The sequence below is a fragment of the Natator depressus genome, chromosome 5 (genome assembly GCF_965152275.1).
Source record: "Natator depressus isolate rNatDep1 chromosome 5, rNatDep2.hap1, whole genome shotgun sequence".
Classification (NCBI taxonomy): domain Eukaryota; kingdom Metazoa; phylum Chordata; order Testudines; family Cheloniidae; genus Natator; species Natator depressus.
In genome coordinates, this window is record NC_134238.1 from 128,885,265 (window position 1) to 128,898,152 (window position 12,888).

The 12,888-nt window shown below is 41.7% G+C and overlaps 1 protein-coding gene across 15 annotated transcripts in view; it reads right to left on the reverse strand.

Annotated features, from left to right (window-relative positions):
- The window catches only part of NRG1 (neuregulin 1), a 747,298-nt gene that overhangs the window by 32,557 nt on the left and 701,853 nt on the right, over positions 1-12,888 (reverse strand). For all 15 annotated transcript variants that reach the window (XM_074953635.1, XM_074953643.1, XM_074953647.1 and 12 more), the window contains one exon: positions 5,528-5,657. In XM_074953635.1, the coding sequence (XP_074809736.1) occupies positions 5,528-5,657 (130 nt within the window). The remainder of the gene's footprint in view (positions 1-5,527; positions 5,658-12,888) is intronic.

Genomic DNA, 12,888 nt, shown 5'->3' on the forward strand with positions numbered 1-12,888 from the left:
TCCTCTGGATTATACATGTATGAACAGGCAATATTTGAAAGCACCTTCTTATATTGTAATTTCTCCAACACTGTCACTAGTCATCACATTCTTTTTTGGTTACCCACATAGCATTTTCAATTCTTTCCTTTTCTATATATGGGCCAGTGTCCACGCTCAGTTACACCAGTGTAAATCAGAATAAGGCCAATGAAGATAAGAGCTGCTCTGGATTTACACTGGTATAACCGAGAAATTACTCTGGGCCTGTATCTTCTCTACTGGCTAATTAGAGGCTATACCAACTATTTATTAAAGAAATTGGATGGCTTAAATCATCAGGACCACAGCCTTTTCCTTGATCCGATAAAAGAATAATGTCTAAAAGTTTTTTCTAATCCCTGATGATTTCTGTGTTTAGTGGTTTTTAAGTTTGTAAAACGACTAGTCTCCATGTTTTGACTAACTGTACATATTAATAGAAAAGATCAAGAACAAGTCTCTTTACTATAAGCTAATATGCAGTACAGGTAGGTAGCACAGGAATATGTTATCAACATTTACATGAATCGCTGTAAGAACTGTGCCTTTAATTGCTTAGTTCAGAACTGTTAACACTATCCTGCCTCTTGACCCACTCAGACTTGGCAAACCTTTCAGTTAGCACTGTAATAAGCTTCCCTTTTTTCCCCTCAATTAACAGTTTTCTGGATCATCATGTTAATTAATTCCTACTCAACCCATTCCATTTGCAAACAAGGATACAGACAATTATAAAAATAAGAAATTCATTCTTTTGTTGTTAAGCAAGGTCAAGTAATGTCTCTCTGCTAGAAAGAAGCACTGTTTTCAACCACCGAAGCTGTAGCACACGTTGAGGGAATAACAGCAGCAAAGGCAACACAAATTGTGTGGTGTGTTATCAAATTAGCGTAATCAAAAATGGGTTTTGGAAAGACTGTTCAAAACAGGGCTTGAAAAGACACGAAGAATACTATATAGAGTCTTCTCCAAATAAAAGAGAGCTGCTAACCACTCTCCTTTTCACAACACGGTTAAAATACCACATGGACTGGCACTGTTAGACTTCGGGTAAAATTTTCAAAAGCACCTCCGTGACTGAGAAGCCTAAGGCGTGGGCTACACCTAAAAATTATATTGCCTTCGTTACATTGCCCGGGGCTGCACAAAATGTCGCGCCCTGTGCAACACAGTCAGGTTGAACTAACCTCCATTATGGAGAAGGTTCGGTCAGTGGAAGAATTCTTCCATCACCCTAGCTACTGCCTCTCGGAGAGGTGGAGTAACTACAGCGATGGAAAAACCTGTTTCCTCGATGAAGGACGCATCCAAGGTAAGGCGCGACAGCAGCACGCCCTGTCGCTGTGATACTGTAGTATAAACATGAGTCCCATTTTCAGAAGTGATGTAGGCACTTAGAAGCCTACGTTTATGCCTGCACTGCCGTCAGAGGTGTGACTGCCGCTTGTAGACATACCAGCCTAGCTTTAGTCTAGCTAGTAGGCTAAAAATAGCGGCGAAGACCTGGTGGCACAGCTTCAGCCTGGGATGCACAAGGCTGCCTGGGACTGCAGGTGTGTACTCGCGTTGCTAGCCCACGCCAGGGTCTGTGCCACCCTGTCTTCACTGCTATAGTTAGCCAGGCTACCTAGCTGAAAGCTAGTGTGGGTATGCCTACTCAAGCTGCAATCACATCTCCGATTGCACAGTAGGCATACCCTAAGTCTTACTGAAAGCAAATGGGTACGTCTATAGTGGAAGAAAAGACCCATGGCATGGACATGGCTGGCTCAGGCTCACAGGGCTCAGGCTGTGGGGCTAAAAATTGCTGTGTAGATATTTGGGCTTGGGCTGGAGCCTGGGCTTTGGGACCTTTTCCCCTTGTGGAGTCTCAGAGCTGGGCTCCAGCCTGAGCCCGGTGAACTCAAACCAGGTGGCCCTGGCCAGCCATGGGTGTTCAATTGCTGTGTAGATATATCCAATGAGGTGTAGGCTTCCAAGGCCCAGATACTCAAAGGTATGTAGGCGTCTAGCTCCCATGGGAGTTATGCACCTAAATACCTCTGAGGCCCTGGGTCCAGGTGCCTAAATCACTTTTCAAAATGACTCCTTTCTCATTTAGGCACTTTAAAAAGTTTTACCCAATGTCTCATTAAAAAAACCCTCTTTTTTTGACTGAGATTATTCTGTTTAGTCCAGGATTGTAATTAGATTACACAAAAGAGAAATGTATACAACACTGTGCCACTGTAGATGTTGCTATAGGCAACATTTCAGGTACAGTACATTGTAGATACATACACATCTCAGAAATAAATCCAGGTAACTAACAAAGAATTAATTTGCTCAAAATTTATACTAGTATTAGTGAAAACAAAATGTGACACAGTGTTAATTATTATACCTTCAGTTTTTTGGAAATCACTTTTGATTACACAACTTCTGACTTTAGCAATAGGAGACAGATTCACGGGGGGCTTACATGACCAGAGACATTGCCTGGAAAATTCCATGGTTGTTGTGCATCTGAGTCACATTTCTTGATTCGTGATAAAAACAATTTAGAACAATGAGGCTCATGCTTTAAAAATTTTGTTTTTGCTCTCAACAGATGGAGCATATGGAAAATGTGAACTTGCTACCAAGGCAGAAACATGAAGAGCAAGTACCATCTTTCAAGTTTTCTGATTCCATGGGCACATTCTGGAAAAAGATTTGTTATCACAGTAGAAGGAAGCAATGTGTCCTTGACAGATATTTGTTTTAACAGACATTTAAAAATAGACATCCGTATCTTTAACCATGCAAGAAAATAATGCTATTTTGTTTCTTCAGATTTGCAGTATGTACCCAATAAAACACAATTCAGATTCTCATGTCACTGTATCGCAGAGACATTTGTCTTGTTTTGTTACAGTATAAACAGCTTCAGGGCTGGTAAATATCAAAGAGACATAGCAGAAGCATTGCAAACTAGTTGTGAGCTTAGCTCTCCTTTACAGTGAGCTCCCTTTCCACTGCTTTAGTATAAATAAAAATCAGACCCTGTGATTTTACATTGTAATGACTTCTCCAGATATTTCTTGTGCCACCCAGAAAAGTGCCCTGCACAAATTTTAGGGAGTTATTTTTGTTTTCACTCTGATTCTAGACTTAACACTTATTTCTTTTCTACATCAGAAAAAATCATTTAAGAGGGCCTGGTACATTTAACATAAAATAAAATTACAATAATAAAGTGCAAACACTGTCAGATCTGGCTATTTCAAAAAGTGTCCTGAGATACAGTGAAAAAGAGGTGACTCTAAATTCAACAGAGCAATACCAACGAATAGTAAAAATGTTCTGCACACAGCAAATGTGTTATGCGCACAGCCATTTGGGGCTGCTATGAAATGTTCTGAATGGGGTACGAGGAGGAAATGAAGAAGTGGAAGCACTGGAGCTGGTTTCTGGTAGGTTCCCAAGGGTGTAGTATTAAAATTGGGTCATCCTGCACTGCTCGGTTACGATGATCATGTAATTTCAGTGCAATTGTCCCAAAATAAAGTTGGTACTTTTACTTTAAAGAAAATGGTTATAAACAGCGATAGAATAAATAGTCATGATTCCAGCAGCTGGGGAATTCGTGACAAAACAAATCTGGTTAATTGCAGGTAAGATCCACAGAAAAAGGCAAAACTGAAGTGAACAGAAAGTGTTTCACTAGAGTGCAGCCAGTATTTCCTAGAAGCAATTTCTATCTTCTCCTTTCCATGTGAAAGCAAAGTATCTCTCCAACCGCACTTTACATGAAGTTGCAGAAGAGCAATTATTGGGTTTTGATTTTTAGCCTTTATAAGACTGAAAATTCATGTGATTACACCAGATTGTGTATCTTACTGACTAGCTTCTGCTGCCTCTCTTGAAAATGCCAATATTCTTACAGAGAAAAGTTCCCTTAAGGTTCAGTTCTTCAGGATACTGAACGCCACGTGTTGAAGTCAGTGAGAATTTAGAGCACCCAGTTGCATCTGGCTCTGGTCTGTGATCAGCACCACCGCAGCATCCAAAGGTACCTGTTGTACAATGTGCTATGGCAAGATGCAAAGCTTCAGCCACAGCAACTGAATTTATACTTTTCAGAGGGGTAGCCGTGTAAGTCTGCTCCTCGTTGTTTGTATTTATCCTGGGTCTTCTGCAGAATAATGGGCTGGTGGAGGCTATAATTTGGATTTGTTTGTGACAGCGAAACTAGGCCTCGATTCAAGAAGGGTGCTCAGGCACGCATTTCAAGCTAAGAATGTGCTTGAGTGAATTCCTGAATACGGATCAATGTTAGCACATCCTTAAGTGCTTTCCCGAATCAAGGCTCTGCGTCTAAAACACTGACATCCACTGATGAGTTCAGATGGCAATCTACATTGCTTATTACGAAATGTGCATTTAACAAAGTAATAACTCCTGTTATTAATTTGACCTCATTAGACCCGGCGATTTTGTAGTCCCCTAACTTCAAAACAAAACATCTTCTGGCGGCACTAAGTTTTCTAAATAATATTTTAATTGATCTTTAATAAGTCATTTGTTTTACTACAACATGTTAATAAAAATTAACTACTGTATGTGCTATACTGTATGCGTGTGCTATATCGGACATAGTTATTCCACAATGAATCTTTTCATTATCTGGGGTATATTTAATCAGTGATACCTGTCCTCTAAGATCTAACAGCCATGATTTCAAATAATAGTTATCTCAGGGTATCCAAATGCCAGCTGGGCACATAGCACTATCTGTATTATGAAACCATCTGTGGAGTTTTAATAACTATTGTGTGAGCTATCTATAGGCTTGGCTTCATTGCAACAGTGAGTACACTTGAGTTATTCCACTAGTCTAAACTAGCCTCTCAAGTGAGACCAACCACACTATGAAACAACACTCCAGCTACACAGAGTGATGGGATTAGCAGCACAGTGATTGGATTAGCAGTTGATGAGTTGTTGTAACTCGAGCTATTGCATCCCCACTGCATTATTAGCTCAAGGGTGTCAAGTGGCTTCTCTGCTCTGGGCCAGAGTTAGAGAGATTAAAGCTAGTTTGGGTATGTTTACATGAGCTGCAATCACACACTGTGATTGTAGTATCGACAAACCCCAAGTGTCAGCATCACTCAGGTTTCAACCCCTTCCCTCATTCCCCCCCCCCCAAATAAGCTAGCTAGCTCGAGTATAGAGCACCACTTAACTTGAGCTAAAGATTCTGTGTAGAAATGGGAGTCAGGTTAGGGGCAAAACTCAAGTTATACCTTGAGTTAACCTTGCAATGAACATGAGCCCTGTTACACAGGGGTCATTCTCAATAGCTAGAGAGTTTTCATACCAACTCTGCCACACAAAGGTGAAGATGCATCTAATGCTTCTGTTAAATATCTGCTGGGCCGTTTGTGGGAGAGAGAACTGTTCAGATATTAAAGCAATTACTTTGAGAAAAATTACATGAGAAACATGGTGGCTCCACTGAAATAAGCCAAAGGCTTCTTACCTGCACAAATATCTGGGGGGATTTGGAAGGTCTTTGACCATGTAACACTCTCCCCCATTGACACAGAAGGCTTTCTGCTTTATGTCACATTTTGTGAGATGACTTGTCCCAGTCGTCGATGTAGAAGTGGCTGGAAGAGAGAAGAGAGAAAATACAATTCAGGATGGTTTGGTTCTTTACTGAACAGTCTTTGGATTTGAATACAATTTAGGCATGTGTGTGGAAGAGACATGGGGTAGGGAAGAATTGGTCATTCTTGTGAGCTATCTGCATGTGGCCTCCTAGAAATAATCTGAGTCATGGAAAACAATAGTTAGCAGGGGCAGTATTGTGCTGACCAACTTAAAGAGCACAAAGAGGTTTACAATTCTTAGACATGCTCCATGCACATAAACTGGGAGAGTTTAAAATTCCATACTGCAACCCATCAAGCACCTGTAAATTCCATCAGAGCTCAAGGACATTTCATTAAAAGGACTGTGTAATTTATCTATGAAATTACTTCAATTGCAGTAAGCCTATTGTGATAAGATCTTCAGAGCAAGGATTGTCAGTCACTATAGGTTTGTGAGGCCCTCGATTGGTTGTCCTCTAGGTGCTACCACAATATACATGTTAAATAATAAATATTAATAATACTATATAATGTGATATTATGACATTCCGGGATACAATCCAAACTAGTGAGGGGCTGGGTCACCTCTGCCCTGCACCCTTGGGTGCCTTATAATGCTTTGCTGATATAGCTCCCAGTGGGCCGCTCACAAACTGCCTTCAAGCATGCAGGTCACCCCCCCCGGCCCCCGCCCCGAGTGCCTGCCAGCCACACATAAGTCACATTCTGACTTCTACCACCTGGCTACCACTTGCAGGGTGACTGCAACATGCTTCCAGTCCTGGAATTTCCTCCAAAACCAAGTGTTCTGCACTCTCCTACCCTTTCCTGGACAGTCCAGATATATTAGGTCCGTTGCCTCTCTAAGAGGCTCAATATACAACAGTTTGCCACCTTAAATGGAGTTACCCACATAGCTCACAACACTGGATTAGTTTTGATTGAAGAATAAAACAAGTTTATTTACCTACAAGGAGAGATGTTTCAAGTGAGTACAAGTATAAGGCATTAAAGTCAGAAATGGTTACAAGAGAAATAAAGAAAAACTAGACTAGTGAAGTCCCATAACACTGCTGACCAAACTCCCAGGTCAGGCCCAGCTCCCAGAGTCTACGAGCTGTTTAGACTTTGGGAGCCGCTAAGTAGGCAGGATTTCTAAGGTTTATCTTATTAATTTGTTTATATTTTGTAATTTTGTTTTAAAGTTAACTGATCCAAAACCATCCAGCTGTGCATATAGCTTGCTCATTCGTATAAACCTGAGTTCCTAATGCTGTTTTCCAGGGCCTCCCTCCTTCCTTCCTTCTATTTGTTTGCACCCACTTGTTACATCTTGGGTCCTGATCCTGATTGGGGCCCCGAGGTGCTAATGAAATGTGAACAATTAATAATAAATCCTGATAACAATCCATTCCTTTCCCCTTGCCCCTCAGGTAGGCTCAGTTAAATGAAGGCCATATCTAGTCTAGGTCAATACACCATGCTTTAAAAGCCTGGGCTAACATGTTTTAACATGATGTTTCACCTACTGTAGAGAGTGCGTCATGTCGGCTGGTTGTGGTCAACCCTATGAGGAAACCTAGTCTAAGCATGGCTGTAGTAGTCCAAAGACTCTGTCAAGTGTGAGGTTATGTCTACATTGCACAGCCTAGGTCAGCATAGCCACCTAGTATAGATGCAGCACATGCCAATGGGAGTTCTTCCGCTCATGTAGGAACACCAGCTCCCCAAATGACATTAGCTATACTGACAGAAACACTCACATCCCTGACCGAAATTAGGGATGTAAATACCGTTTAATAAGTTAACCATTTAAACGATTAAAATATTATGTTTAAACGGTTAACAGAGTAAGCAGCTGGGCCCGCTCTGGCCAGGTGGTGCTGCTCTGGTTGCTTCGGCTGGGGGCCATGGCTGGGCCCACTCCCGCTGGTGTGGGGCCTCTGAGGTTAATGGTGAAGGCGGTTAACCGGTAAGACTAATCGGTTAACCGGTTAACATTTTACATCCCTAACTGAAATAGATACACTGGTGTAAGTTTTATGTGCAGACCAAGCCTACGTTGAAGTGAATGTGGGTCTCAGTAGGTGACACATTTTAGACTGGATAGGACTGGAAGGTGTAACTTACACTAGCTTAGACTCCCTTCTGAATTTAGTTCAACCTATGAAGCTTGACTGCGTATTGCCCTCCTTTTAGCCCCTTTAAAACATTTCTTCTTGAAAGTAAGACCATTGTTCTGAAGACATCCTATGGTTCAAAAATCTAATGCATTAATTTGAAATGAAAAGCAATACTGTCTGCCTGAACTCCCGCCGGCAAAGCTTATTACTACCACGAAGACTAATGGAATGTTTGAAATTGAATTATAAGGATAGTTGTACGGAAAGAGCCTGTAGCTATCTATAATTGCTCCGGTCATCCTGCTCGGCACTTTTTCTTTAAGCAACAGCTAGATCAAAATTGATCATCGTGGAGTTTGGAAGTAACCGTTAGTGCCCTGCTGATGTAAAGTGAACTTTGGATGGCTGCAGTGGCTCTGAACAAATTGTGAGAGATGGGAATACATTGTCATTCTCAGACAAACCCCAGGATAGAAGGGATTTACATAGTTTTGCCAGGAGTTTTTTTCTCCCCTCACTCTTAAGTTTGTCATTGTGTGTCTTATAAATCTTATGCACGTTTTTTTCTTGTCTTTCTGATAGACTAGCACTGCAGTCTCAATCCACCTCTGTCCTCAGTCAGTTAGTTCTGGAGACAGCTTGTCTTTGATGCATAATTTTTGGTGGATAAACCAGTATTAACTCTATCCGCTGCATGTCTATTTTGCAAATTAAATTTAAAAAGCACCAAAATCGTGGTGTTCGGTTTCCCTTAAACCCACATGGCGGAAGAAATGTTGAGTTCTGGAGCAGGTGGTCCTCAGAGCAGATTTCACTCAATCCATAACAAGCCCCATAGCTCTTGCCTTCCGTAACTCATAAAGTTCTCAGAGGGGGCCCTGAGGGCCTGAGTTATTTTACAATGTATTGACAATGAGCTGCAGCGGAAAGGCATAGCACAGAAGTAGCTAACATATTTCTCTGTTACGTACTTAATCATCTAGTCAAAATTTTTACCCTAATTTCATTTCTATTTTACAAGCCCATATTAAATAGGCACGACTGATATGTATATCTATTTGCATGATCCACTTTCCCTAATTCATTGTCTTAATTTCCTTAAAGGATAAACCACAAATCATAAAACAATTTGTAAACATCAGGCATATGCAGACATTTAAAAATACTGGGTGTTCCATTTTCTTTTTTCATGACTGCGAGCAACATTTTCTTTACTAAACAACTGGACGCAGCATAAATGACACGTAACATTCTCACTAATGCAAATATTCACAAGGCAATGAAAGACAATGAAACCTCTTCCCTCCTGAGGGAACTACTCAAGCACAAATAGAAGACTAGAGAGGTATCCTAGATACTATCTTTCTCAAAATCGTAGACGTTTTAGACACATTTAATAACTGTTCTCTAAAAAATGCTTCACACTCCACCCAAAAGCCTCAGGGAAGCCCAATCTCTTAATTCAGCCTTAGCACAACTTCACGTCAGACAGTCATTGCAAAGTCATGGCAATTTTTTGCTTACCTGGGAGATCTCTAACCTTTCTGTGTCTTGAAACATGGAAATGCATGCTCGTTTGGATTCTCTCTCTCTCCCCTTTTTCCAAAATGGAACTCTACAGTAAATAATGTTGCTACAGCTTTAGGACACACGGATCCTTTATAAGTGCCTATGACTCCATCTGCTACCACTGACAGAGTTCTAAGAAGGCTCCGTGTTCTCATTGCGAGTGAACATCTGTGCGATCTAAGCACAATAGAAGCCTATGCCTATTTTAATCTAGTTTCTGCAGACATCGGTGTAACATCAGAAGACACACTCTCAGCCACCCAAGGTGACAGGTAAGATGTCAATGCTCAAGTGAAGAGAAAATAAAGTGCCAGCCTCAGTGCACAGAAAGGATCATCATTCTGTCTGAAGGCAGCTTATAGGTCATGAATAAGATTAGTTGCTGAATTGTAAGTAGACAGCCTTGTCTCCTTTTGTGAGACGAGATGAGAGAGAAAGCTCAGTATATCATACGTTTCTATGACTAAACACCACTATCAACCGCAGCCTAGCTATAACTCACTCCAGCGAGAGAGACAGGGACAGAGATGAAAAAAGAGACAACTCTGAGACAACATATTCTGAAACGATGACACCACATATCCCTAAATGGAATCAGCCTTACTGTCCCCACATTCTCCCAATTGGAGCTCAAGTACCCTATTCTATGCACAAACCCAACTCCCTGCTGACCTGAATATTAGCCCCTGAAAGATCTGCAGGGTGGATTAATTTCCCATATGGCCTTGGACAAGTCACTTCATCCTTGTATGTTTCAGATTAACCATCGGAAGGCTTATCCTGCTAAGTAATGGGCATCCTCAACTCCCATTGACTTCCTTGTTTGGCACCTCCCAAGAGTGATCCTCATAAAACAGAGTTAATAATATTTAATTATCTGCCCAACTCCAAGACATGCTGTAAGACTCCTTTATGTTTATATAGATCCTCTGAAGAGGTATTTGCAGACAGCTGCTAATGGGTAAAGTTCCCAATACAAACACTACACAAACAGAAACTCGCTGGGTAGGTTTTCCACTGAAGTCAACAGAAGCTCTTCCACTGACTTCAATGGGAACAGAGTTAGGCCGATACCAACTGCTTTTGAAAATTCCAAACTCTGTGATTTTGGAACACACAGGAGAAATTCAGTTTCACCAGAAATATGGATGGATATGTTCCAGCTTCTTTACATTTCATGCTTTTAAAAAGGAAACTCTAGCCATGCTTAAAACTTCACACTGAAATTTCAAAATATAAGATTGACCACTGGGCAAGAAAAAACTGCTAGAAAAATGTTTGGTGTATTATAAATAGGCATTTTGGGTCAAAGGACCAGATTCATCAGTATATTCTGGCTGCTTTGCATCACTCTGGTGATGCAGTGTAGCCAAAAGTCCCGTTTGGCTGGCAAATTACTATGATAGTAAGGGCTTTAAAGAGCCAGGTTTGCATCACAGGCATGGCATAAAGCAGCCAGAGCATACTCATGAATTTGGCCTGTTCTAGTCAATTGCAAAACTGAAGCACATATAGAAGTAACTTTTCAAATGAGCAATTTGTGATTGCCCAAGCTTTAAAACCTCATAATATTCATGCACAAATCAGTATTGTGTGCACACGTTTGTGAGAAAATCTGGGACAAAAAATACAAGGATCCCTACAATGGGTAGAATACACACCACTGCAGGCCAAAATATAAAACAAACAGAGGAAGACACAAAGAATCACAAAATCACAAGTTTCACCAAATGCCTTTGTCATCATAGTGTGAAGCCGCAGACTTCTGGAGAGAGAAAATGGGTAGATTTATCAGCTTACATTTATCCAGAACCTTTTATTCGGATGGCTCCCAAAGCATTTTACAAACTGAACCAATAGAAAGACCATAACCTTCATCCATCAGTGAAATGCAGCCACCTCTGAGGTGAAAGATGACCACTGTTTGTAATAGTACACTGCAAATCTACATATTATTTTAGCACAGGAAGCAAAGACTAAATTACCCAATTAAAACTGCAGGGAAAATTTTAGGTTGGCAGAATGCAATTATGTATGGTGAGTTGGAATCTGGCCATAACACAGGGGTCAATGCTCCTACCCTTGTGAAGAATGCCATAGGATCTTTAGGACTAGATTCTGCCACCTTGTGAATGTTGAAGAGTATCTTTCCAGGTGGTTATTTGTAAAATAAGATGCTACTCAATGTGAGGTAGGGTGGGAGAAAGTGGCCCTGAATGGCCAGGTTGTCCATTTTGTCAGAAGGTTGACAACTCCAGTAACATGACTCCATGTTGGGGCATCAATTCCTACTGACTCAGAAGTGCTTGCCACCTACTGTACCACCATAGCATAGAAAACGTCTATCCAAAATGTGAGGGGGTCGGGGGAGGTTGTCTCAGCTTTTTGTGACATACCTGTGAAGCCACAGACATAGCACAAACATTTCTAAGCTAGTGTGCAACATCAATACAATGTGAGGTAGCGCCTCACAACTGAAAATCAGGTGTGTGTCATGCCTTTCACTTCTCCAACAAGCATGTCACTCTGTCTGGAGTGGTTCATGACCGTGAGTGCCTACCTCAGGGCAGACTGTCAAAAACAGGGCAGATACCCCAAACTGGCAGTATGTTCTATAATTAGTGGAGTGGGGGCAGGGCCTGGGGCAGAGCCAGGGGTTGAGCAGTGAGCACCTGGAAAGTTGGCACCTGTAGCGCCAGCCCCGGAGTCGGTGCCTAGACAAGGAGCCGCATCTGAACTTCTGAAGAGCCGCATGTGGCTCCGGAGCCCCAGGTTGGCCACCCCTGCCTTAGAGAGACAAGGTAGGGGAAGTAATATCTTTTATTGGACCAACTTCTGCTGGTGAAAGGGACAAGCTTTTGAGCTCACACCGTGATCCTCTTCACAGGTTCTAGCAGAAGAGTTACAAGATCTTTGGCTTTTGTTGTTGAATGGCACATTTCGAGAACACACTGTCTGGGCTAATCCATAGGAAATAACCTTTTAAAATATTTATATTTAGCCTTAATCTTCAAGAAGGTCTATTATATTAGTCACAGTGTGGCTGATATTCTGTGTAAGTTCACAGAAGATCTTTTAAGGAGCCAGTTCTGCCTTTAGAAGCCAGAATCAAGCACCTTAACAGTCAGGGAACGATTCTATAGCTCTCTTACAGTGGCATTATCTCTTTGAAGATCAGGGCCAGCTAAGAGGAAACAGGAAATCACTGGGTCTGGGAGATAGAAACTTCAGGAAAGCTTGAGAGAATGTAAACTGTTGTTGAACCAACGCAGTTTGTCCCGCTCGCCTCCATGACACAGAGTCAGAAGCAATTTCCCTTCAAGAGTGCAAACCAAGAAAAGAAAAGCAGAAAACTAAAGACTAAGTCTTCAGTTCCTTGTGCCAGATCACTTCCTCCCTGATAGGCCGACAGACTGACCCAGTTGGCAGCAGCAGTCCGGCAGGATCTGCACAGCATCTCAGCTCACCGCGGAGGGCTGAGAGGAGACGTATGCACCAGGCAGCATGACCAGGAACATTTTTGTTTTGTTTACTTTTGAGATAGGGAGGGAAAT